A 24,026-nucleotide genomic window follows, 5' to 3' on the forward strand; every position below is an offset into this window, starting at 1 on the left:
GCTACCAACTGACTTCGTCGAGCCTTGTCTTCTCTAGCTCTCCGGATCCTGCAACAAGCTCCATGTTGCACTTGCCATCCTTGGCTTCTTCCAATGTTTCCCAATAGCACCAAAACCTCACTAGACACTCTCAAAAGGTGTGATAAGTGTTTGGACTATTGACCTCTCAATGGTATGGAAATTGAGAGGTAGGAGATGAGGAAATTCCACAAACAAAATGTGTAGAGAATTGTTGGTAAAACAATTTCTAACTTTCAAGTGTTTTAGCTAGGGTTTTCTCTCAGAAGCTCTCTCTCACATTTGTGGGTAATATGGGTATATATAATGAGGGTACAGAAAGTGTGTATCAGGCAGTACAAACTGGCAGAACAAAATGTCTCGCGGGTGTCTCGCGGGAAGGCCTTATCAATGAAATACTCGCGAGACACAACTGTCTCCATCTGTACAGACTCTTCTCATTCCAGTCATGTGCAGGGCACATGCATCTTTTTGCGGGATGCTTAGTCGTGAGATACCCGTGAAAACCTTCCTTGTTTCAATAGCTTGAGTCTTCACACTCTCTCTCACTATCACACAACGCTTACAATAAATTCCCACAACAGATACAGGATACAAACGATTGGATATAATTACAATCAAATTTGGCACGGAATAAAAGCCAACAAAATACATATTTGTAATCACAACTTTACAATGTTGCTAGAGAACAACTTGGTAGAAATTCTAGTTCTAGGCTTGATAACATGTTGAGTGTTTAAAAATCTTCATCTGAAAAGACTAGGCTAGGTTATGTTGAGAGTGGTTCTTCTTTTTTGCTTACTCATATTATGTTTATTCCACTTGTGTCTTTGCCTAAATCGGAAGTGAGAGTTCAAAAGGAAGAAATTCTAGCCACTAGGAGAATCAGGGTAGATCTAAGTGACACCAAACCTGAGCAGCCTGCTCATCCTATAGCTAAGAAATAACACAAAATTAAGTGGTTGTGTAACTTTTGTGGTGGAGCTAGGCATACTCGCCCAAATTGTTTCAAGTTGCATGCTAGCAAGCAAGCAACTAAACAAAAAGTGTCTGTGCCAAAAGCACAAGATGCTATGACACTTATTCATGAGTTGGTAAAATCTCTTAGCCTTTATGACAATTCTAGAGTTGATCATCAATCCCATCTGTCTAAAAACTCCAACTACAAGCTTGCATCTTAGAAGTTGTGGATGCAAAAGACTCATCATAAATGAGCCTGTTTGACAAGGTCCTCGTGTTTCATCTATTGATTCTTTGGACAAATTTTTTTGCATTTCATTCATGCATTTTCATTGTAGGATGATTAGGATGTTTTTAAATTTTTTTTTTTAAATAAGAAAATTAAAAAAAAAATCGTAATGAACACCATTTAGTGAGTGATTAAGGTTGGACAATGAAACTTTGCATTCATGACTGTGTACCTTATTTAGCTTTGATAAGCTTAATTTTGCATTTCACTAGTTTGTGCCACTTTATGCTTCATTGTGTGGTTTGTATTTAGTCTTTAATCAAACAATCTTGATTTTGATGTCACATATTTTGATTGTAAGGATTAAAAAATCTTAGGAGAAAGGCATAAATAACCATCTCACCATTGTAATTTGCCAATCATAAACATCTGTGTGTAAATCATAAAAGACGTGCTCCGTAAGGTGTAGCACTTGCAAAACAAGAAAAGGATATGTGAAAAAAAATAAAGAGTATTTTCTTTTTTATCTCCTATATGCCCATGCATGATATGCTTGATTGTGCTCAAAAAAAAAAAAAACACACACACACACACACACACTCAAAAGTAAAAGAATCAAAATGCTTTTGAAATGATTGCAAACATGATTCCTAGGAGATTTGGAAGTTATATGATGTAACTCTTTAGGTGATAATCACTTTCAAACCAATGTGATTGATATTGTAGAAAATTTGAGTAATTTCTATCTACATATCACCTATATTGTGTTTTGTACACTTACTAGTTGCAGACACAACACACACATTGATGCTAAATCATGTACATGAGATTATGTGTGTTGTCTAGTCTAGCCATTTTAATTGCATAAGAAGTGATGTTTAATACACTTTTCTTGATTTGGGTGGAATTTTAAGAAAAATGGTTTAGAAGTTTTAAATTGAGTGATTTTTACTTTTTGTTTGTGTTTAAGTTTGAGAACTTAAGTGCAAAATGTTTTTGAAACTTTTTGGATGCGTTCATGCGCATTTCATGTCATAAAAACAGCTTTTGAGTTGGTTTTCTAACAAATTTCTAGATTTTTCGAATTTCAAAAAATTTTTCACTAGTTCGATCTATCGAAGTTGATCCTCGACTAATCAAAATTGTCCAGGTTTTAGGCCAAAACTCTCTGCCTGGTTTGATTGTTGTTCAATCGATGCTTAATCAATTGAAATTTTCCAGAAATTTCTTTCGATTTATTCTCAATTCCTCTTGATTGATTGAAACTGGAAAATTTTGAATTCTTAAGTCTTTGACAGATTAGTTTTGTCCTATTCTATCATTTTTCTTTGAGTCCTCTCGATCCCCCTTAGAACATAATTTTTTTTTTTCTCTTTTCTGAGTCAAAGCTTCAAGGGTTTTGTTTCTACACATCTAGTAAGACTCTTTTACCCTTTATTTTTTATCAAATTATGTCATACATGCATAAATCAATCATTTTTATTAAAATTTTTGGACTTGATATTTTGGAGCTTTTGATGATTTTGGGTGTTTTGATTTTAAATGATCATTGGGTTTTTGTGTAGGCATGATATTAACATGATTTCTATGCTTTAATTTCAAAATTTTCATACTTCTTGAAAAGTTTCAAAATTAGGCTTCATGTGTTCTTGAGTAATTTGGGGATTTTGTTCAATTGGACTAAATTAGGTAAAAGTAATCCTTGTTATTGATTGATTGATTGTTTAAAACATGTTTTATACTTATTGTGATGATCAATTTCTCAATTTGTGTGTTTTTGAAAAATTAGGGTTTATGTTCTTCATAAATTGTGAATATTTTCATAAAATTGGATTTTATTGATCAATTTTCAAAATTCTGTGATGTTGAACAAATCAATGCATTAGTTTCACACATTATTTGAGTCAATGCATCAAGCATCATGTAGATTTTCAAGATTGCATTTGTATATATTGTTTATCTCTTTAATGCAGTCTACCCTTGGTTTTCTTGTGTTTCTCTTTTGTTTTCTCCCTTTTTGGAGCTTAAAAATGGGTCCTAAGAAAACTATTGCTAAGAGAGTGTTGAGGGTTACATCTTCCACTAATGAACCTTTTGATTTCACTTGGTATCGTACTTTAGAAAACTTGAAAACGTATGATTCCTTGGTCAAATTTAGGTCCATTTGGAGGGAGAGGAAAGTTTTTCTAGATGAGTTGGATCCCTTCATTTAGAAAAATATAGATTCTAAGGGTTGGTTGCCCCTTTGTACAGGTTTAGAGTCTTCTCCTGCAACTATAATTAAAGAGTTTTACTCTAATCTTTCTGTTCATTCTGTTGTATCTGGTGGTCATTTCTTGACTACTTGGATTTGAGGTGATGAGTATTAGATCACTAAGAAAGTAGTGTCTAATGCTCTCTTTGTTCCTCTTGTCCATAACCTTTCATATCCATGCACTGACCCTCCCTCTCTCAGTGATGTCATGTCACTTTTGTGTGGCAAACCAAAGACATGGGCAGATTAGCCTAGACTTAACACTAGTGAATTGACTGAAGTAAACTATCTGCTGTATAGTGATAGGCCAAAAACGAATTGACCCCTTGTGATGAATTAATTGATTAATTAGCTAAGTTTATTAATTAATCAAATTAACATGCAAACGTGTGGTAGCACAAACAAATCACCAATTAAACTAAGTGCAATGGAAAATAAATTGACACGGTGATTTGTTTACGAATAGGGAAAACCAACACGGCAAAAACCCCATCGAGTGATTTTAAGGTCACCACTCCCGAAAATCCACTATTATCACAACATGTGGTTACAAGTAAAGGAATCCAAGTACCTTATACCTACCTATAGTTGAACCTTTATCCTAATACCCAATTGGACTTATTCTGTAATGACAATATCTCCTTGTAATGCACAGCTCCTAGTACGTGACTAACCAATTACGCTGATCCCAGTACGCGACTTCAATCACCAACTAGAGAAGGTCATTGGCTACAAAGTTCTTCAGTTCATCCAGACGATGAATATCAAGAAGATGATTGGTCACAAAACCCTACGGTGCACAAACATAGTAACTCTTCACAAGAACGATGAACTAGGGCAAATTCTATCGCCAGTCATAATTTGCTTGAACAAACTTTGCTCAACATTTGTGCAACTTGTGTCCATTTTGACGAATCTTAAAATAATCTTTTCATATGTCTAGGGTTGTGAGAAAAGAAGGCTCAAACACATAATCATGGATTAGAATCAAAACAGATGTGAAATTCTGTATTTCATAAACCTCGACAGATGCCTATCTGTTGAGCTGCTGTCGAGCAGCTGTTGAGCCACGGGGCTGGAACAACTCTTCAAGCTGGATAGATGCTAACTGTCGAGCTTTAATGAACTTGCACTTTTTAGCTTGAATCTTGGACAAACTTGCATGGCTTCAACACTTGATCTTGAAACAAAATTTCTTGAAGTATTAAACACATCCTAGATCTACCCAAATACAAATAAAGTGTGTTTTGTCAAAGAATTAGACAATTACATAAAATAGTGACATATATTCCTAACAAGTGAATCACATATGTCCTAACAACTCCTCCTTTGGCAATCCGTGAAAAAACCACAACAAACAAATGAGATATGAGAGAAGTCATAAATCACTCAACTCATATTCACTTGTTGAATACAAAAAAAATCTATCCTAACACAAACTTTTGAAAAACTTTGTAAGAAGAGAGTTTATGGCAATAAGACTTTGACAACCTATATTTCTAAAACACTTTAAACAAAACTCATCAAGGCATCTTTGTGTGAAACAGAAATAATAGATTGCATACAAGTAATAAGAAGCATCTGCATAAAGAAAGAAAAGAAACAACACATGTAAGGGTAGGTGAAAGAAACATACATCAACATATAAAGAAGATAAGTACAATGTATGTCAGTAATGGTCACAAGACCTATGTATAAGAATAAATGTATCTAAAGTAGAGAAAAGAAAAAGATACAAATAATCCTCACTACATCCCTTAGATATCAACACTCCCCTAAACAAAAATGGTCATATACTAACTCTCCCCTTAAGAATGACTACTCTCATATCCAAAACTACTCCCCCTTTTTGTCACGAGTGACAAAGGGTAAGAGTGTCAAGTAGACATCTCATCAGTAGAGCTAGCATCTCCATCATAATCATCATCGGAAGCATCATCGTCATCACCATCATCATTATCCTCAGCCTCAAAATCAGAAGCCACTAGAGGAGGTGGAGGAGAAGTCTTAGAAGCGAAGCCACCCATGATTGCCTGCCGTCGTGCAATACGGCCTATATGAACATTCACCTGATACAGCTCTATAGAGAGTGTATCAAGGCGAGCATCCATGTGTTGAAGCTGCACCATGATGTCTCCGAGTGACACATCGCTCGTAGAAGAGGAAGGAGCAGATGTGGATGGAGTAAATCGAGATGGAGCCGAACGGGAGGGAAGAGCTGCTGACCCAAACTACCTCAACCTAAACTATGCCTCACAATATTTAACGGTAGCGGCGTCTATGGCACACATATAAGAAAAATGGTCGGACGTAGGAAAGGGAACAGAAAAATGGCGTAAGATCCTCGTAATAGCGGAAGGAAATATGAGCTTATCACGGGACGCTGAATCCCTATGGACATCTATGATAGAAAGAATAAAGTGAGAAGGGAAATCTATAGTGAGATGCTCAAAAAGGGATAACAAAAACCGAGCACGAGGCTTTGTGATAGAGTTATAATGAGAGAGAGGGTGGAGAACAAATGTCATGACCACGTTCAAAAACCAAGGGCCTTTTGCAAAGCCCGAACAGTAAGTGAATTGATACTCACCCCAATCAGAAGGGCGCCCACATAAAGCAAATTTGAGCTCATCTTTGGACACAATCCTCAGATGCTCATAACCTGGGTAGTCAGGAAACTCTACCCTAGGGACACAGAGCAAGTCCGCAACAATTTGCAGTGTGACAGCAATGCACGTACCTCGAACGTGAGTGAGAAAATGAGGTACTGAAAAATCAAACCCATGCATGTTGGAATAAAACTCCTAGATCAGCATGGATGGACATGTGATTTGGATGTCACACAGTGACTCCCAACCTCGACTGTGAATGACATCGGGTAGGTCAGTGTCGGCGAAGTCTGTCGTTCAGAATGAATGCCTTGTCAAGAAAAGTTCTCCAAGAAAGCCTTTCAAGCATCCTCATCATGGAACCAGACATGAGAAGGAGTAGGATTAGAAGACGAAGATGTCCCAGAACGAAGAAGGTTCTGGGACGGAGTAGACTTACGTTTAGGTGCCATAGACACGACTAACGTAAACAGAAAAGAGAGGGAGAGAGAGAGAGAGACAATTAGAAAAGTCTCAAGCAATTCAAATATATTGAATAGAGAGTACGTATGCATGGGAATGCATGAGCATGTGACATGCAATAAAAAAAACATCATGGGCTAGCCCCAATCCAATCGTACCAGCACACAATCAATTTGCGCACATCTAAATGCATGATAATACTGTTATAATGCTAATGTGATGCAATGCATGAGATTTTAAACTCATTTAAGCAAAAACCCATCCCAAAATTTCAACAAAAACTCATCAATTTTGAAAACCCCAAAATATTTCAAAAACCCCAAAACATAGGTTTCAAAACATGAAATGCATGTAAATGAGAGAAAAGAAACTTACCAAGTGAAGAGAAAAACTTGAAAAAGCTTGAAAAACACTTGGAATGAGGCTTGGAGTGAGAGAGAGTGTTTTGGGAGGTGAGAAGATAAGTCTGTTGAGAGAGAGATTGAGAAAAAATGAGAAGGAAATCACAATTAGCGCTTAAATAGGAGCCCAGTAAATCTCGATAGATAGAGGTGTTGAGATAGGTGTCGAGCAAAAAGGCATCGACAGATGCAGCTGCCGAGGATTTGTTGAGGGACAATTCAACAAAAGGCTAAAAAGAAGCTCGATCGATCCACAAGCTGTCAAGAAGCTATCGAGGATCCAGATGAAATCTCGATCAATCCACATAGCTGTCGAGAAGCTATTGAGATTGTGATAAGAAGAAGTTGAAAAGCTCAATAGATAGCCAAGTGTTGAGAAGCTGTCGAGATTGCTTAAAAACAATTTTTTTCAAGAGGGAAAAACACAGATATGAATGCAATCAAGCATGCAAGTCAGCCAATGATCCAATCAACATTTTAGACTCTCAAAATCATCTCTCAACAACAATTTTAAGCACATGGATCCCTAAAACACACACACACTAAACAAGTTTAACCAATTTTATATTTCAAAAATAAGTCAAGACAGTTTAGTGAGCATACATTAACACATGTAAACCTTGTGATAGCCAAATCACATTGTACCTACACATGTATCAAGAGTAGCAAAGAATATTGCGTGTTGTGTGTGAAAAATATCGCAAGATTGCATAAGTGTATACATGTTATGACGATTTGAGATATGAGAAAATCGCTTTAACTCACACACAATCATAACTATTTGATGGGGACTATCACTTTCAAGGTACATCCTATAACTCCCACATCTTCTAGTATACACACTTACAATCATATATAAAGCATTTTGATCTTTTTGCTTTTTATTTTCTTTGCACATTTTTCTTTTTAAGCAAATCATGCATGAGCATATAAGAGATAGAAAGGAAATACCCAATTATTTAAGCATTTGACATTCCAATTTTACTATGTCAAAGCACACAAATTCATTCATGATTGGTGGGCAACAGTGGTGAGATGGTTATTTATACCTTTCTCTTAAGATTTTCTAGTCCTTTCTGTCAAAAAGAGTGATACGAGTGTTAAGTACAAGAGATCACTTAATCTTACTCATCACAAACACGAACCAAAAAGCTCACTTACTTAGTTGTACATAGAGATACTCATCTAAGCTACAAAAGATACAAAGTTTAGAAAACTTTGTTTCAATGGCCATCCAAGGTACACAAGTACCAATGTACACAAAACACACACTGTTTTTGTATTTTTCTAATTTTTTCAATTTTTTTTATTTTCATATGAAAAACAAAATAAATAAAAATGAAAACAAACAAAAACATGTTAAACAAAGTAAAGCATAAAACTAGACTGACTCAAAATAAAATCAAAACACATAAGTTATGCAAAAACAAAAAACACGAAGAGAGAGAAGAAAGTGATAGAACCACTTGAAGCCCTTTTCCTTCCACACCTTGGAAGAACCTTTCCTTTGATTAAACCCTTGAACCGGCGGTGAGGGGGAAGAATTGAAACCGTTCAAGTTTGAAAGGAACATGAGGGCTTTAAGAAGATCTCCAAGAGGAGCAAGAGAGGATTGAAGCTAATTCTACCTTCCAGATGCAATCATACTGTTGCTCTATTGAATGGCTAACCACTTATAGCAATTTGGTCGTGTATGACAGGTAACTCCACAATGATGACAAAGATGCTGCTTCTTTTGTTTAGGCTTTTAAGAGTTAGCCTTCTTAGCCTTAAGGTTTTTAACATCTTTCTTATCCTGTTTAGAGGGTGCTCCTAAGATAGATTTACCCTTGTCTAAGTTCTCACTAGCTAATTCATTTTTAACAACATTATTCTCAATTTCAACATTATTAGTAGGAGGAACAAAGACAGTAGTACTAGTAGAAGCAATACTAGAAGAAGAGAAATCATACCCTAAACCGGTTCGATTAGAAGCAGATTTCTGAATGCTTAGCATCTCGTCAAGCATCGCACTTGAAGCCCTCTCCAATTGAGCTTTGACTTGAAATAGCTTCGCTTCAAGCTTCTTGGTCTTCTTAGCCAAGAAATTGTTCTCCAACCTCAGTGCTCCAATAGTCTGATTAGCCTCATCAAACTTTGTGGAAAGCTTCTCACGATCAAGTTCCACATCATTGAGTTTCTTGGTGGTCAGTCTATAAAGTTTCTCATGTTTCTTAGAAAGCTTGTATAGTTTCTTATAGGCTGTATGGATATCATCTTAATCATCCATTTTCTCGAACTTAGAATCCACCAATTCCTTTTCTTCATCCACATCTTCAAAAATCTCCTCAGTAGGATTGACAGTGGCAGTAAAGGCATTTAATATTCTGACATCCTCATTGTTGGAATCATCCTCAGGCTCAATGTCGCTCAAAGTAGCAACAAGTGCCTTGCTCTTCCCAATGCTCTTAAGATATGTAGGACATTCTTGTTTCATGTGACCAAAGTCTTAACACCTAAAGCACTTAGGTCCTGAGGGAACTATGTACTGACCACCATCCCTAGCATCCTTTTTCCCTTTATCTTGGCTCTTGAACTGAGAAGAATTAGATTGCTTACGGTCCTTGTCGAAGCCCTTACCATTGGCATTCGTCATGAATTTCTTGAATTTCCTGGTGATGTATGACTTCATCTTAGAATCTTCATCTTCTGAAGACTCATCCGTGTCACTGCTCTTAGCCTTCAATGCCATGCTCTTGCCTTTACCCGACTTGCCAATTCTAGTTAACCCTAGCTCGTAGGCCTGTAGATTGCCAACCAGCTCTGTCAAAGGAATATTGTCAATATCCTTTGATTCCTCGATCGCGGTGATCTTGGCATGGAATCTCTCGGGTAGAGATCTGAGCATTTTCCTCACAATCTTGAGTTCAGGAATGGTTTCCCCAAGATTGAAGGTTGAGTTCACTATGTCCTTGAGCTTGGCATAGAACTCATCGAACGACTCATGCTCCTCCATCTTGATTTCTTCAAAGCTTGTAGTGGGCCTCTGAAGCTTTGAATCTTTGACAGCCTTGGTTCCCTCATAGGTTGTTTGGAGAATGGTCCAAGCCTCCTTAGCAATTTCAATAGAGGATATCTTCTTGAACTCCTCATTAGTGACTACACTGAATAAAGCATTCAAGGTCCTGCTGTTGAAGTTTGCCACCTTGATCTTGGCATCATCTAAATCAGCCAGCGCTTCCTTTGGCTTAGTCCAACCAATCTCTACAGTTTGCCACACTTTCTCATCTAGAGACTGCAAGAAAGCTCTTGTGCGTACTTTCCAGTATGCATAGTTAGTACCATCAAATAAAGGAGGTATAATGAGAGACTGTCCTCTATCCATGACAAACAGGGGTCAATGGATCACATAGCAAAGATTAAACCCTAATCAGAGTGTGCCTACTCTGATACCATTTGATAGGCTAAAAACGAATTGACCCCTTGTGATGAATTAATTGATTAATTAATTAATTAGCCAAGTTTATTAATTAATCAAATTAACATACAAATGCGTGGTAGCACAAACAAATCACAAATTAAACTAAGTGCAGTGGAAAATAAATTGACACGGTGATTTGTTTACGAATGGGAAAAACCAACATAGCAAAAACCCCATCGGGTGATTTTAAGGTCCCCACTCCTAAGAATTCACTATTATTACAACAAGCGGTTACAAGTAAAGAAATCCTAGTACCTTATACCAACCTACAGTTAAACCCTTACCCCATTACCCAATTGGACTAATTCTGTAGTGACAATCTCTTCTTGTAATGCACGACTCCCAGTATGTGACTAACCAATTGTGCAGATCCCAGTACGCGACTTCAATCACCAACTAGAGAAGGTTATTGGCTGTAAAGTTCTTCAGTTCATCCAGACGATGAAGATTAAGAAGATGCTTGGTCACAAAACCCTACGGTGCACAAATACAGCAACTTCTTCACAAGAACGATGAACTAGGGAATATTTTGTCTCCGGTCACAATTTGCTTGAACAAACTTTGCTCAACACTTGTGCAACTTGTGTCTACTTTGATGGACCTTAAAATAATCCTTTTATATGTCTAGGGTTGTGAGAAAAGAAGGCCCAAACACATAATCACGGATTAGAGTCAAAATAGATGTGAAATTTTGTTTTTCATAAACCTCGACAAATGCCTATCTGTCAAGCTGCTGTCGAGCAGCTGTTAAGCCATGGGGCTGGAACGACTCTTCAAGCTGGATAGATGCTAGCTGTTGAGCTTTAATGAACTTGCACTTTTTTGCTTGAATTTTGGACAGACTTGCATGGCTTTAACACTTGATCTTGAAACAAAGTTTCTTGAAGTATTAAACACATCCTAGATCTCCCCAAATACAAATAAAGTGCGTTTTATCAAAGGATTAGCCAATTACATAAAATAGAGACATATGTTCCTAACAAGTGAATCACATATGTCCTAACATATAGGATTGCATGTCATTGTCTTTTTCCTATTTCTCATGTGCATACGATTACTATTGATAGGTGTATTTTCTTATATGCCCTTGTCACTAGTGCCTCCATTTGTCTCCCTTCTCTTTTCAATCAAACCATTGTTGAGGTCAACAAAAACACGTCTAAGAATTAGGATCTCTTCTTCCCTATTTCTATCCTTAGGATTTAGAGTATCTTGAGTTTGAGTGTACCTCATCTTCTGAGCTTATTCATCAGATGACACCAATAGGAGCAACCTTTCTGAAGCAAAGCAAAGCCTAAAAGAAGCCTTCAACACCAAGTGAAGGAATGGGAAAGCAATAAAGAGTGGATCCTCCTTAAGGAGATGTGTAGATTGACCCATCTATGGATCCTATAGGTGTTGCTGCTGATGAGGATGAGGATGCTACTGGTATTGGCCCTTTTAGAGCTTCACAATCTCCCCACTCCATGATAGAGAGAGTGCTTGAGACACAATTGTCACATCACACCATGATGGAAACATTTTTGACGACTCAAGCGGCTCATGGATAGCTTTTGTACTCATTGATCACATATGTTGCTACCTTAAGAGTTGAATTCAGTGAGTATAGGAGTTCTTTTCCACCACCTCCACCCTCAAATGATTGAGGTGATTGCTTTTGGCAAAACGTAACAAAAAAGAGGAGTAATTGTGGAGAGATTTCTTGTACTTTGGGGGAGTTGTACGTATTTAGGGGGAGTAGGAGTAGTTATTGTAATTCTTATGGTTACATCTTTTTTTTATTGTTTTTATTTTAACTTGTTTCACAATATATTGGTTTCCTTGTTTTATTCAGTGGTGTTGTGATTCAAAGTTATGTTTTACTGTATTTTTCATACATGCCTTTATGGTTTGTGTTGGGTTCTAAATACTTAGGATTAAATGTTTAGTTTCCAAATATTTGTATATTGGCAAACTGAGAACAAAAACATGTCTAGATTAGGTGTTAAACATTGCTCAAGTTTGTTCAATTCAAGTTTTAAGAACTATCAAACTGTAGAAAGAAGAAGCAAGCTACTGTGAAGCTTGATCGATTGAAAGATAGGTTTGACCAATCAAAAATTGTGCTTTGCAAAATTTTAAGTCAAGCCCAAGCCCAAGCCCATGAAAATGTTTAGGGTTTCAATCCAACACTATTTCTATAAAAGGAAAACCCTAAATATGTTTTACAAGCCCTTGGAAATCTTGTGAGTTACTCCTGTGAGATTTATGAGGTTTCTGTACCTTCTAACTCAACAATCATCTGTCGGAGCAAGATATCTACAATCAAGAATTGGTGGAAATAAGTTTCTGCATAAATATCTACTATTGATGGTGAATTGAAACCTTTGAGTGGGATCTCAAAGTCACAAGTGTGGGAGTTTGTATTTAGTAAATCCAAGATAAAAGAGTCCATAGAGTCAGAGCTGCATGTGGTCGTGTTAGTAAGTTCAACAAAAGGCAGCTTTAGATTTAGGGTTTAAATCTATTGTAATCTTCCATTCTATCATAGTGGATTTGTTTACCTAGAGGATAACTAGGTTAAATCTTCCCCAAGTTTTTACCTTGAAATTGTTGGTTTCATTAGTTTTCCTAGGTCATCATATTACTATCTTCTTTAATTTTCCACACTAAGTAATATATTTGCATGTGTTTAACCTAGATCTCATAACTAACCCAAGTAACTACTTGACTAATTCATTGGGTTAAACTAATTTGGTTTTAAGGGGTCTAAACATAAACAAACAAGTGGTATTAGAACAAGTTAGCTCTTGATTGGGTAGTTTTTCCTTGAGTTGATCCTTGACCCATGCAATCATGGAATATGTTCACTCTCTTGTGATCCCTCCCCACTTTGATGGTAGTAATTATGCATACTAGAAAGTAAGAATGAAAGCTTTTCGAAAATCTCTAGATGAGAGGGTTTGGTTGTCTGTGGAAATTGGTTAGGAAAGACCTGCCACTTCTATAGAACAATGGTCTACTGCTCAAAAAGAAGCGGCAAGCTTTAATAGCAAGGCTATGAATGCAATATTCAATACCGTTTCTATGGAAGAATTCAAGAGAATCTCTAATGTAAAGGTTGCCCATATTGCTTGGAATATTTTGCAAACTGTGCATGAAGGGACTAAGGCTGTGAAAATTAATAAACTTCAACAGTTAACCTTTAGGTTTAAGAGCATTAGAATGGCAGATGATGAAACTTTTGATGAGTTTTATGCCAAACTGAATGACATAGTTAACCCAGCTTTTAATTTCAGTGAAGTGTATGATCAACCTAAGATAGTTAGGAAGATCCTTAGATCTTTGACTAAAGATTTTAGACCCAAAGTCATTACTGTAACTAAGAGCAAGGATGTTGATACCATCCTTGTTGACGAACTTTTAGGATCCCTTCAATCCTATGAGTCTGACTTACCCAAGACTAGCAATCTGAAAACTCAAATTTGTGCTAAAACACATGAGCTTGTTTAGAAGCCCAAAATTAAAATTACAACTTAACAGCTTTTACTCTAACTTATCTAAGTGCGGAACAAGAATAAATGAAGCGCAATAAACCAGAAATACTCTAGTGCATAAACATGAACAACAAACAATAAATGTAAATCACAAGAATAAGGGAAGAGAGAAGCAAACACAAGATAACACCAAGACGTGTTATTGAAGAGAAAATCGAAGAACTCGGTGAATAACCTCTTTGAGACCCTCCAAGTCGAAATCAATCCACAAGTGAATAAGTTGGAGTACACGAATAACAAAAGACCCTCTAAGCCTAGTCTACCCAATATACTTGAGCCCTCCAAGCTCCAACTACCAACAGACTTCTCGAAGTCTTGTCTTCACTAGCTTTCCAGATCCCACAATATGCCCGATTACATCCGCCAAGCCTCACCGGCTTCTTTTGGCAAATCCCCAAAGCTTCCCAAGCTCCGAAACACTCTCTACACTTTGAATGATGTGGGTTGTGTTTGGGAGAATGTTTCGAGACTACCTCATAGGAAGGCCTTACCCACGAGACACTCGCTAAACTGACAGCCTGGCACGACTCTTCAACTTCAAGTCATGTGCTTCTCATGTGGCTACTTCGTGGGTTAGTTTCTTGCGAGCTTCTCGAGAAATCCACTTGATCTTCAATTAAGCTTGAGTCTTCACCAACTTAATACTAAACCCAATACAATAAAATCCCACAAAATACAAGGAAATAAATTAATGCAATTACAACACTTTTTGTCATGGAATAAAGCCAACATAAAACATAGTTATAAATCACAACTTTTCAATCTCCCCTTTGGCTTTTCCATGACAAAACAACCTATAACAGACTCTAAACTTAAACTTGAGTTTGGGAACAATGGCGAAACTCACTCACACCTAAATCTAAAACCTGTGATGAACTTGGAACATACTTACCTATAACCTAAAACACTTGCACAAAACACATTAGGCCCTCAAGGTAAAGCAAGTAATTAAAGGACAAATATAATGTAACAAGTGAAAATGCGATCAAGTAAACATGATGTGAAAAATATGAGCAACTTGATCAAACACTTTCAATCAAATCTAGTTTAGCTTGCAAAGCACAACTTCCAAGAAGTTCAAGTTTCTCTTTTCTTTTGATTCTTTTAAGAGCTTGAAACTTAGAGCAATGAGGTCTTAGATGACGAAAAGCACCGCAATGGTGACAAACAATGTGTTTAGGTCTACTAGGCTTTTTAGGGAGGGATCTAGCAACAAGGTTTTGTTCTTTCTTCAACATGGAACACTGAGGTCTTATGTGACTGATCACACTACAATGGTGGCAAGTAGGAACAAACTTAGTGAATAAAGAATTTCCTAACAGCTAGTTTTTCAAATCAACGGATATGAGGTGTTTCATACCAAAACGGCATCGTTTCTCATTAAAATAAACGTTGTCGTTTTGATTAGGAAAACTAGCTGTAATTTTATCAAGACAAAGTCATTTGACAACATTGCCATCTGAACCTATCTTCTTCCTCTAAATGTCAGAATTCTATTGATGGTGATAAGATCATTCTGGAAGCTAGAGTTTGTTTGTTTGATGACGTGTTAATCACATGTGTAATTAGAGAATAATTGTTCCCAATCTTTACAGATCTATAGTTAGGTAGTTAGATTAATCTATCTGTGAAGCTGTATATATGTATATATATATATGTATGTATGTATGTATGTATGTATGTATATATATGTATGTATGTATTAATGATGAATATGAGAGTTAGTTAGAGTTGCTAATCATTTTCTCATTCTCTCACAAATCTCTCCCTTTTTCTCTCTCAAACCTTCCTTTTCGCCATTGTTGAAACTCTGATTTTTCAAGCAATCTTTCACTTAGATCTACTCAAATCCCTAGGATGTGACCTAAACAAAGGCTTAGGCTTAAAGGCCTTTCTCTGCTAGAACTCACAATAGGCACAAAATCGGATCTCACAACATGACTGCAACAAAGATTTTCTTCCTTTTTAGCAATAGGTTCAACAATCAAACACTTGGCATGCATTTTAAGAGATTCATTTTCACATTTAAGATCATGAACAAGTTTGTTAGACAAAACAAGTTTAGCATCCAAGTCCATATTCAAACATTCAAACTCTTTCATCTTTTCAAAAGAATTTTCAACAAGTTTCTTATACTTCTCAACCAATTTGTTGGATTCATTAAGCTTAGCAATCAAATCATCATTTTTAGTAGTGAACTTGCTCATGCTATATCTCTCATTCCTTTAGACCAAAATGTTTTTTCTTAGGATTTTATTTTTCTACATTTCATTCTAGGGTTGATTAGGATGTTTTCAAGGTTTTTTTTAAAATAATAATAATAATAATAAATAATAGAAAATTTCAACCAAAAAAAAAAATTTATTACACACCAATAAGCATGTAATTAAGATTGGCCATTGAAATTTACATTTCATGACTATATACCTTATTTAGTTTTGATGAGCTATTTTCTGCATTTTGCTAATCGTGTGAGTTGTTTGTAGTTTTTAAACAAACGATCTTCATTCTGATGTCATATATTTTGATCGTAAGGACTATAAAATCTTAGGAGAAATGCATAAATAATCGTCTCACTACTGTTACTCACCAATCATGAGCACTTGTGTACAAATTATAAAAGCTATGCTCAGTAAGGTGTAGCACTTGCACAATAAAATTAAACGAGGTGTTATTCTCAAAAGATAAAAAATGTGTGACAAGGGTATTTTCTTTTCTATCTCCTACATGCCCATGCATGATATCTTTGATTGTTCTCAAAATAAAAATAAATAAATAAAGAAAGAAAAAGAAAAAGTAAAAAGAAACAAAATACTTTTACATGATTGCAAGCGTGTTTTCTAGGAGATTTGAGAGTTATATGATGTAACTCTTTAGGTGATAGTCACTTTTAAACTAATGTGATTGATGATGTAGAAAATTAGTTTGATTACTATCTACAATCACCTATTTAGGATTAAATGTTTAGTTTCCAAATATTTGTATGTTGGCAAATCGAGAACAAAAACATGTCCAGATTAGGTGTTAGACATTGCTCAAGTTTGTTCAAGTCAAGTTTCAAGAATTGTCAAGCTGCAAAAAGAAGAAGTAAGCTACAGTGTTTTGTAGAATTTTAAGTCAAGCCCAGGCTAGCAAAAAAAATTACGGTTTCAGTCCAACACTACTAGGTATAAAAGGAAAACCCTAACTACGCTTTACAAGCCCTTGGAAGTCTTGTGAGTCACTCCTATGAGATTTGTGATGTTTCTGTACCTTCTAACTCAATAAGCATCTACTAGAACAAGAGATCTACAATCAAGAACTAGTGGAAACAAGTTCCTGCATAAAGATTTACTACTGATGGTGATCTGGAACCTTTAAGTGAGATCTCAAAGTCATAAGCATGGGAGTTCATGTTCAGCAAATCCAAGATAGAAAAGTCCATGGAGTCAAAGTTGCACGTGATCGTGTTAGTAAGTTCTACAAAAGGTAGCTTTAGATTTAGGGTTTAAATCTATTGTAATCTTCCATTCTATCACAATGGATTTGTTTACCTTGAGAATAGTTAGGTTAAATCCTCCCGATATTTTTACCTTGAAACGGTTGGTCTCATTGGTATTCTTGGGTCATCATATTAATGTCTGTAAAGTTGTGATTTACAACTATATTTTATGTTGGCTTTATTCTATAACAAAAAGTGTTGTAATTGCATTAATTTTGTTCCTTGCATTTTGTTGGATTTTATTGTATTGGGTTTAGTATTAAGTTGGTGAAGAATTGAGCATGTATTGGATGAACAAGTGGATTTTGCAGATGTCTCGCAAGAAGCCTAAAGAGCCACGTGAGAAGCACAGGCTGGAAGTTGAAGAGTCGTGCCAGGCTATCAGTTTCGCAAGTGTCTTGCGAGAAGAGCTAACCCGCGAGATACTCAAGAAACTTTCTGCCTAGAGGATTTTAAGTGTGACTTTCTTACCCTTCACTCATACTATATATACTCCTATTACCCATAAAAGTATGAGAGGCCATTCAGAGAGAAAAACCCTTTATAGGTTTTCTACAACACAACACACCCATCTTTTAGAGAGAGAGCTACCCATCCTTAGTGAGAAATCATTGTAGCCTTTTCTCCTTCCCTCTCCCATTGTCATACCTTGAGAGGAGATTTGTACCTAAACACAACCCACTCCTATTTAGAGTGTAGAGAGTGTTTTGGAGCTTAGGAAGCTTTGGGGATTTGCCAAAAGAAGCCGTTGAGGCTTGGCGGATGCAATCGAGCGTATTGCAAGATCCAGAAAGTTAGAGAAGAAATGACTTCAAGAAGTCTGTTGGTAGCAGGAGCTTGGATGGCTCAAGTACACTGGGTAGACTAGACTTGGAGGGTCTTTTGTTATTTGTGTACTCCAACTTTATTCTCTAGTGGATCGATTTCGACTTGGAGGGTCGTGGAGAGGTTTTTCACCGAGTTCTTCCGTTTCCTCTTCGATAACACATCTTGGTGTTATCTTGTGGTTGCATCTCTCTCCCCTTACTCTTGTGCTTTACTTTTATTGTTTGTTGTTCATGTTTATGCACTAGAGTAGTTATCAGTTTATTGCGCTTCATTTACTCTTGTTCCACACTTAGATAAGTTAAAGTAAAAGCAATCTAGCCGTAATTTTAAAATTAGGGTCTAAACAAGCTCTTGTGTTTTAGCACAAATCCGAGCTTTCACTGTTTTCTTTAATTTTCCACACTAAGTAATATGTTTGCATGTGTTTAACCTAGATCTCATAATTAATCTAAGTAACTGCTTGGCTAATTCATTAGGTTAAACTAATATGGTTTTAAAGGGGTCTAAACATAAACAAACAATTTGTTTTCAGTGTTTTAGGAATTTACAAGTTAATTCTTTTATGATGGGGCTGCCTATTATTGAAACTTGTAGATAGTAAATTGTGATTGAATTGTATTGGCCTTTTATTGTAATTGGGTTAGTTCTTGAATTGAGCAATACATGATATATGTAAGTTTTGTCACGAATGGATAAATGGGGAAATTGTTAGGTTCTAAATATTTAGTCATAAATGTTTAGGAATTAAATTTGTTGTATGTTGGCAAACCGAGAACAAAAACAAGCCTAGTATAAGATCTTAGTGTCTTTGAAGTGTTTTAGACATTGCTTAATTTGATATAAGTCAAGATTCAAGAATGTACAAGCTGCAGAAAGAAGAATTGAAAAACTGACAAGCTCGATTGATTGAATAGAAGCCTTGACCAATCAAACTACGTTCTACAAAATTTTAATTGAAGCCCAATAGCACGCAAAAATGTTTAGGGTTTAAGTTCAACACTACTAGGTATAAAAGGATACACATTTTTTAAGACTTGAGAGTTACTCTTGTGAAATCTATGAGATTCTGTACCTTCTAACTTTATAAGCACCTACCGGATATCAAATCCATATTGCTAGTACTGGTGGGGTAAAGTTACAACCAAGCCTTCAACTATCAAAAGTATTGAAGATTAAGGCATGAACAGGTGGTTCATGTGAGAACAAATCCAAATTAAGGAAGTCTGTGGAGTTTAGAACTCAGTTTGGTAACTGTGTTAGATTTACTATGAATTTGTATTCTTGACTGTAAATCTAAACTTGATATAGTGGATTGTTCTTTGGGGATAGTTCCCCTCAAGTTTTTTACCTTGAAACGAGTTGATTCATTGATTTTCTTAGGTCATCACATCTTGTGTTATTTACTATTCCGCTATATTTGTTACATATGATGATTGTTTAACCTAAATTTGAATAATTAATCTAAGTAACAACTTGGCTTAGGTTAAACATATTGTGTTTTCTATGGGTCTAAAACTTAACATACCTAAAATCACATTTTGGTTTATTCTGCAAAAAAAAAAAAAAAAAAAAAAAAAAAAAAATCACATTTTGGAAACGTCATCGCGACTTTTTGCATGAATACACTGAACCAAACAAGCATCGAGTCTTTTTCGTGGCTGTCATGTTGTTTGGCCCTTGAGAGGAAAAGAAAATTCTATGTTCATATTTAACTTTGAGAGAAATATATATCATATGCTCCACAAACTATTTACACTCCAATTATCGGTATTAAAAAAAAAATAACAAAGTTTAGTTACAAAATTTGTTGTAGCCTAAAACTATAACATTACTTAATATCTTTTTATTGGATATGAATTCAAATAAATCTGTCATTGAATTACATTTTTTTTCTTATATCCTCCATACTTGCAAAATTTTTAGAAAATTGAAAATCAATAGCTATGTCATCAATAAATTTTTTAAATTGCAAGTTTTTGTAGTTTAAATTTATGCATAAAATATAAGCTTATAAATCATATAGTAAATAATATCCATTAGAACAAAATTTAACATGTGCATAAAAAACGTAAAGAACATGCAATTTGTTAGATTTTCAAAATATATAGTAATGTTAAATTTTTTAAAGAAAGTTGTAACCTTAAATTATAATCAATTTTGTAACTAAATTTTATAAAATATATATATATATATATATTATTAATTTTACCCAATAAATTTTTTACAAATATTTTATTCCTAGTGCTTTGACACTCTTTCTCTCTCTCTGGCACACGCAATCAAAACGAAATTATAGCTCAATGAGAATCTACTGGGAAAAGTTAAGGTTGCATTTCAGCTCTTTGAAACCAAATTGCCATTGATGCCGATACCTGCAGGTACTTTTCTAATTTAGCCTACTTTGGGCAGCACCATCCATGTTGTTACTTGTTAGGTTCATGTTATAGAATATTATTATCATCTTGATCAACCTTAAATTTTTCGTATCTGTAATATTAATGTATAGATTGATTGCTTATTACTTGTAGAACTGTAGTAGTACTAAAATGACGAATGGATTTATTTCCTACTGTTGTGATTTTTTTTATTTTTTTATTTTTATATATATTTTTTCAGTTGTTGTCAGTATGATGTTTATTAAGAAGAGACAGATGATGGAGGTGTTTCCTCTCAGTTGGAGAAAAGTTTGGAATGAGTGTGAGCTGCGAGGAATGATTCTACTTAGCCTCACTGCCCAAATAGTTCTCGTCATTCTTGGAAATCGTAGAAAGTATATTGCCACAACATGGGTTAGAATTACTGTTTGGTCAGCGTACTTACTTGCCGATTATATAGCAGCAATGGCTGGTGGCATACTCTCAAATGACATAGGAGATGTCTACATGGATAGTGGTGTTCTTGATGCAAACTACGAGCTAAAAGCATTTTGGGCGCCTCTTTTGCTCTTGCACTTGGGTGGCACTGATGCCATTACTGCATACTCATTGGAAGACAATGAGTTGTGGAAAAGGCACTCATTTGCAGTATTTACACAAGCAATGACGACATTATATATCTTGCTCTTGTCATGGACGGGCTCTCGTCTTTCCCTACTCTTTATTGTGATGTTCTATGTTGGTCTTGTCAAATATTGTGAAAGAGTGTGGGTACTTTATTTGGCAAGCGATAAGAAATTTAGAGACTCAATTCCAGATATCTCTACCAGTGCTTCCAAAATAATGGAAGAATGCAGACTAAAGCAGTTGGAGGGGTACCATCTCACAACACATCAAGTACTGGAGATTGAGGTACCGAATCATTCAGTTGATACATTATTAGATGAACTTGTTCCTAATGCAAAGCAATTACTTATGGCTTATAGCTTACTTGAGATGGTCAAGCGTCTCATTGCAGATCTCATACTTAGCGTTCAGGATCGGGATGCAAGCAGGGCAGCCTTTGAAAGGGATAGTATGTCTTGGGAAAAGGCTTTTGGGGTAATTGAGATTGAACTCGGGCTTATATATGACTTGCTCTACACTAAGGCAAAGGTAGTCTACTCTTTTTGGGGCATTGCTAGAAGAATCCTTGGAATCTCCCTTACCATCATTGTATTGGTGGTTCTAACTTTTTATGAGATGGTTAGTGAGAAACGACAATACTCCAAGATTGATATTGCCATAACTTTGGTATTATTGGCAGTTGCTCCTCTTCTAGAGTTATATGCATTTGTGGAATTGCTTCTCTCTGATCAAACTATTCATTGGTTAATTGTGCATAAGAAAACAAACATTCTACGAGCCATCAGTTGCAGTTTACGATTTATTTGTGCTAAAAAACAGAGGTGGTCCAATTGCATTGGTCAGTTCAGTCTGCTAAGCTTTGCCTTAAGAGAAAAACACCTACACTTCCACGGAATCTTAATGAAGTTAGGTATTGATGAAATGCTAGAGATTCACCAATATGAGACTCCTGCATCCATCAGCAATGATTTGAAAGAATTCATCTTCAACGAGTTTAGGACTCTTAGGCATTGGGCGAAAGATAATGGCCATGGCTTAGATCTTAAAGCTTTGTTTGGCTGTATGGGAGGCCGCACACTTAAAAAGTACTCATTTCTTGAGCTTGAATGGAGTGTTCAGTTTGAGTTTGACCAGATCATCCTTGTTTGGCACCTTGCAACAGAAATATTATATCACAAAGATTTTGAATCAACGTTGCATGAAAGAGCCAAGTGCTTATCACAATATATGCTCTACCTCCTAGTCAAGCATCCTAATATGTTGCCCATTGGGATGGCACACATCAGGTTTCAGGAAATTTATGTTGAGGTTGGACGGTTTATTGAAGAACAAATTTCAAAATCAGTCACAATAAACGGCAAGAGGGAAGCTATTGAGATGTTACAAAAAGTGAACACTAAGGTCATGCTTACTACCCAAGGAGGAGATAAAAGTAACTTCGTGATATTTCATGCGTGTAAGCTTGCATCACAGATAAACAATAGAAACTACAGATGGGATATGATTGCAAGCTTTTGGGTGGAAGTGTTAGGTCATGCTGCTATCCAGTGTAAAGGAAGACATCATGCTCAGCAGCTGAGAGGAGGAGGGGAGCTTCTTACTCATGTCTGGCTTCTCATGGCACATTTTGGCTTAACCGATCATTTCCAGATACCACGTAATCGTGCAATAGCTGAGGCAGTTCAGAGGTAGGATAAAAAGTAATCAACTAATAACTTAAGTTACATTTGGCATTTAGTTGGAGATCACTGCAAGAAAGGACACCGTTTCTTTTTTTAAGGACCATTATTGGTTTACAATTTCTGTTCATGGAAATGTGTATAATATTGTACATATTTATTTAGTCTATGATGCAATGTTCATTTGGAACAGAAGAGCCAAGACACCTTTAGATTGAGTATTGCCAAGAATAATATATAAATGAATTATATTTATTTAGTCTGTGATGCAATGTTCATTTGGAACAGAAGAGCCAAGACACCTTTAGATTGAGTATTGCCAAGAATAATATATAAATGAATTATATTTATATATTTGTGAGAGGGAGAGAGAGAGAGTTTGTGGGCATTATATTAAGCCATTACAGTTATTGAGGAAAAAAAATTCTTGCTCTTTCATTACAACTTGGCAATTGTGCCAACTGTTAGTGTATGGCTTAGACTAAATTAGCCCATTGGGCTTAACCCAGTATACTATACTTGTAGTTTACTCATATTACTTATACTGCACACATATCTAGCATATATAAGGCTCTCTATTATACATTATTATTTACACAAAATATACAGACTATTTAGTCTTTCTCTCTCACTTTATATTTATAACATGATATCAGAGCCAATGCTCTAACTTTTTGGCACCTGTGGTCTTCTCCGGCGTCTTTCTACTGCCCTTACCTTTGTCCAGTGCCCACTATCAGAAACAAGTTACCGCCATCAGACCCACAGCACCAAAAACTCTCAAATCCAGTCTTTCTATCCATCACCCTGCCAAACTAAAAGCACAAATTGATAGATTGCACAATTCCAAGAAAAACCCAAACCAAATCAACTCCATCCAGAATTGCACGCACTCCCACGTGCCACCAGAAGGTTTGGTCTCGCAGTAACACGCGCCTACCCGCACCATTGCCCAATCTTACGTGCTCTCATGCTCCCGTGCGCCATTCACTACTGTGTCGCCATGTCAGCCCTAGCAATGTTAGCACACGTCATTCCTGTGACGTCAGCCTTAGTGACATCAGCACCTGTTGACTTTGACCGTCGTCGTTGACTAAGGCCAAAATT

The 24,026-nt window shown here is 36.0% G+C and overlaps 1 protein-coding gene across 1 annotated transcript; it reads left to right on the plus strand.

The window, feature by feature from the left end:
- Window positions 1–20,515: 20,515 nt before the first annotated feature.
- LOC126730007 (uncharacterized) lies at window positions 20,516–23,142 on the plus strand. The gene is made up of 2 exons (XM_050434944.1): window positions 20,516–20,616; window positions 20,855–23,142. Exons 1-2 carry the CDS (start codon window positions 20,601–20,603, stop codon window positions 22,930–22,932), a joined length of 2,094 nt encoding a protein of 697 aa, XP_050290901.1. The 5' UTR covers window positions 20,516–20,600; the 3' UTR covers window positions 22,933–23,142.
- The last annotated feature ends 884 nt before the right edge of the window (window positions 23,143–24,026 follow it).

The sequence above is a fragment of the Quercus robur genome, chromosome 1 (genome assembly GCF_932294415.1).
Source record: "Quercus robur chromosome 1, dhQueRobu3.1, whole genome shotgun sequence".
In the NCBI taxonomy this organism is placed as follows: domain Eukaryota; kingdom Viridiplantae; phylum Streptophyta; class Magnoliopsida; order Fagales; family Fagaceae; genus Quercus; species Quercus robur.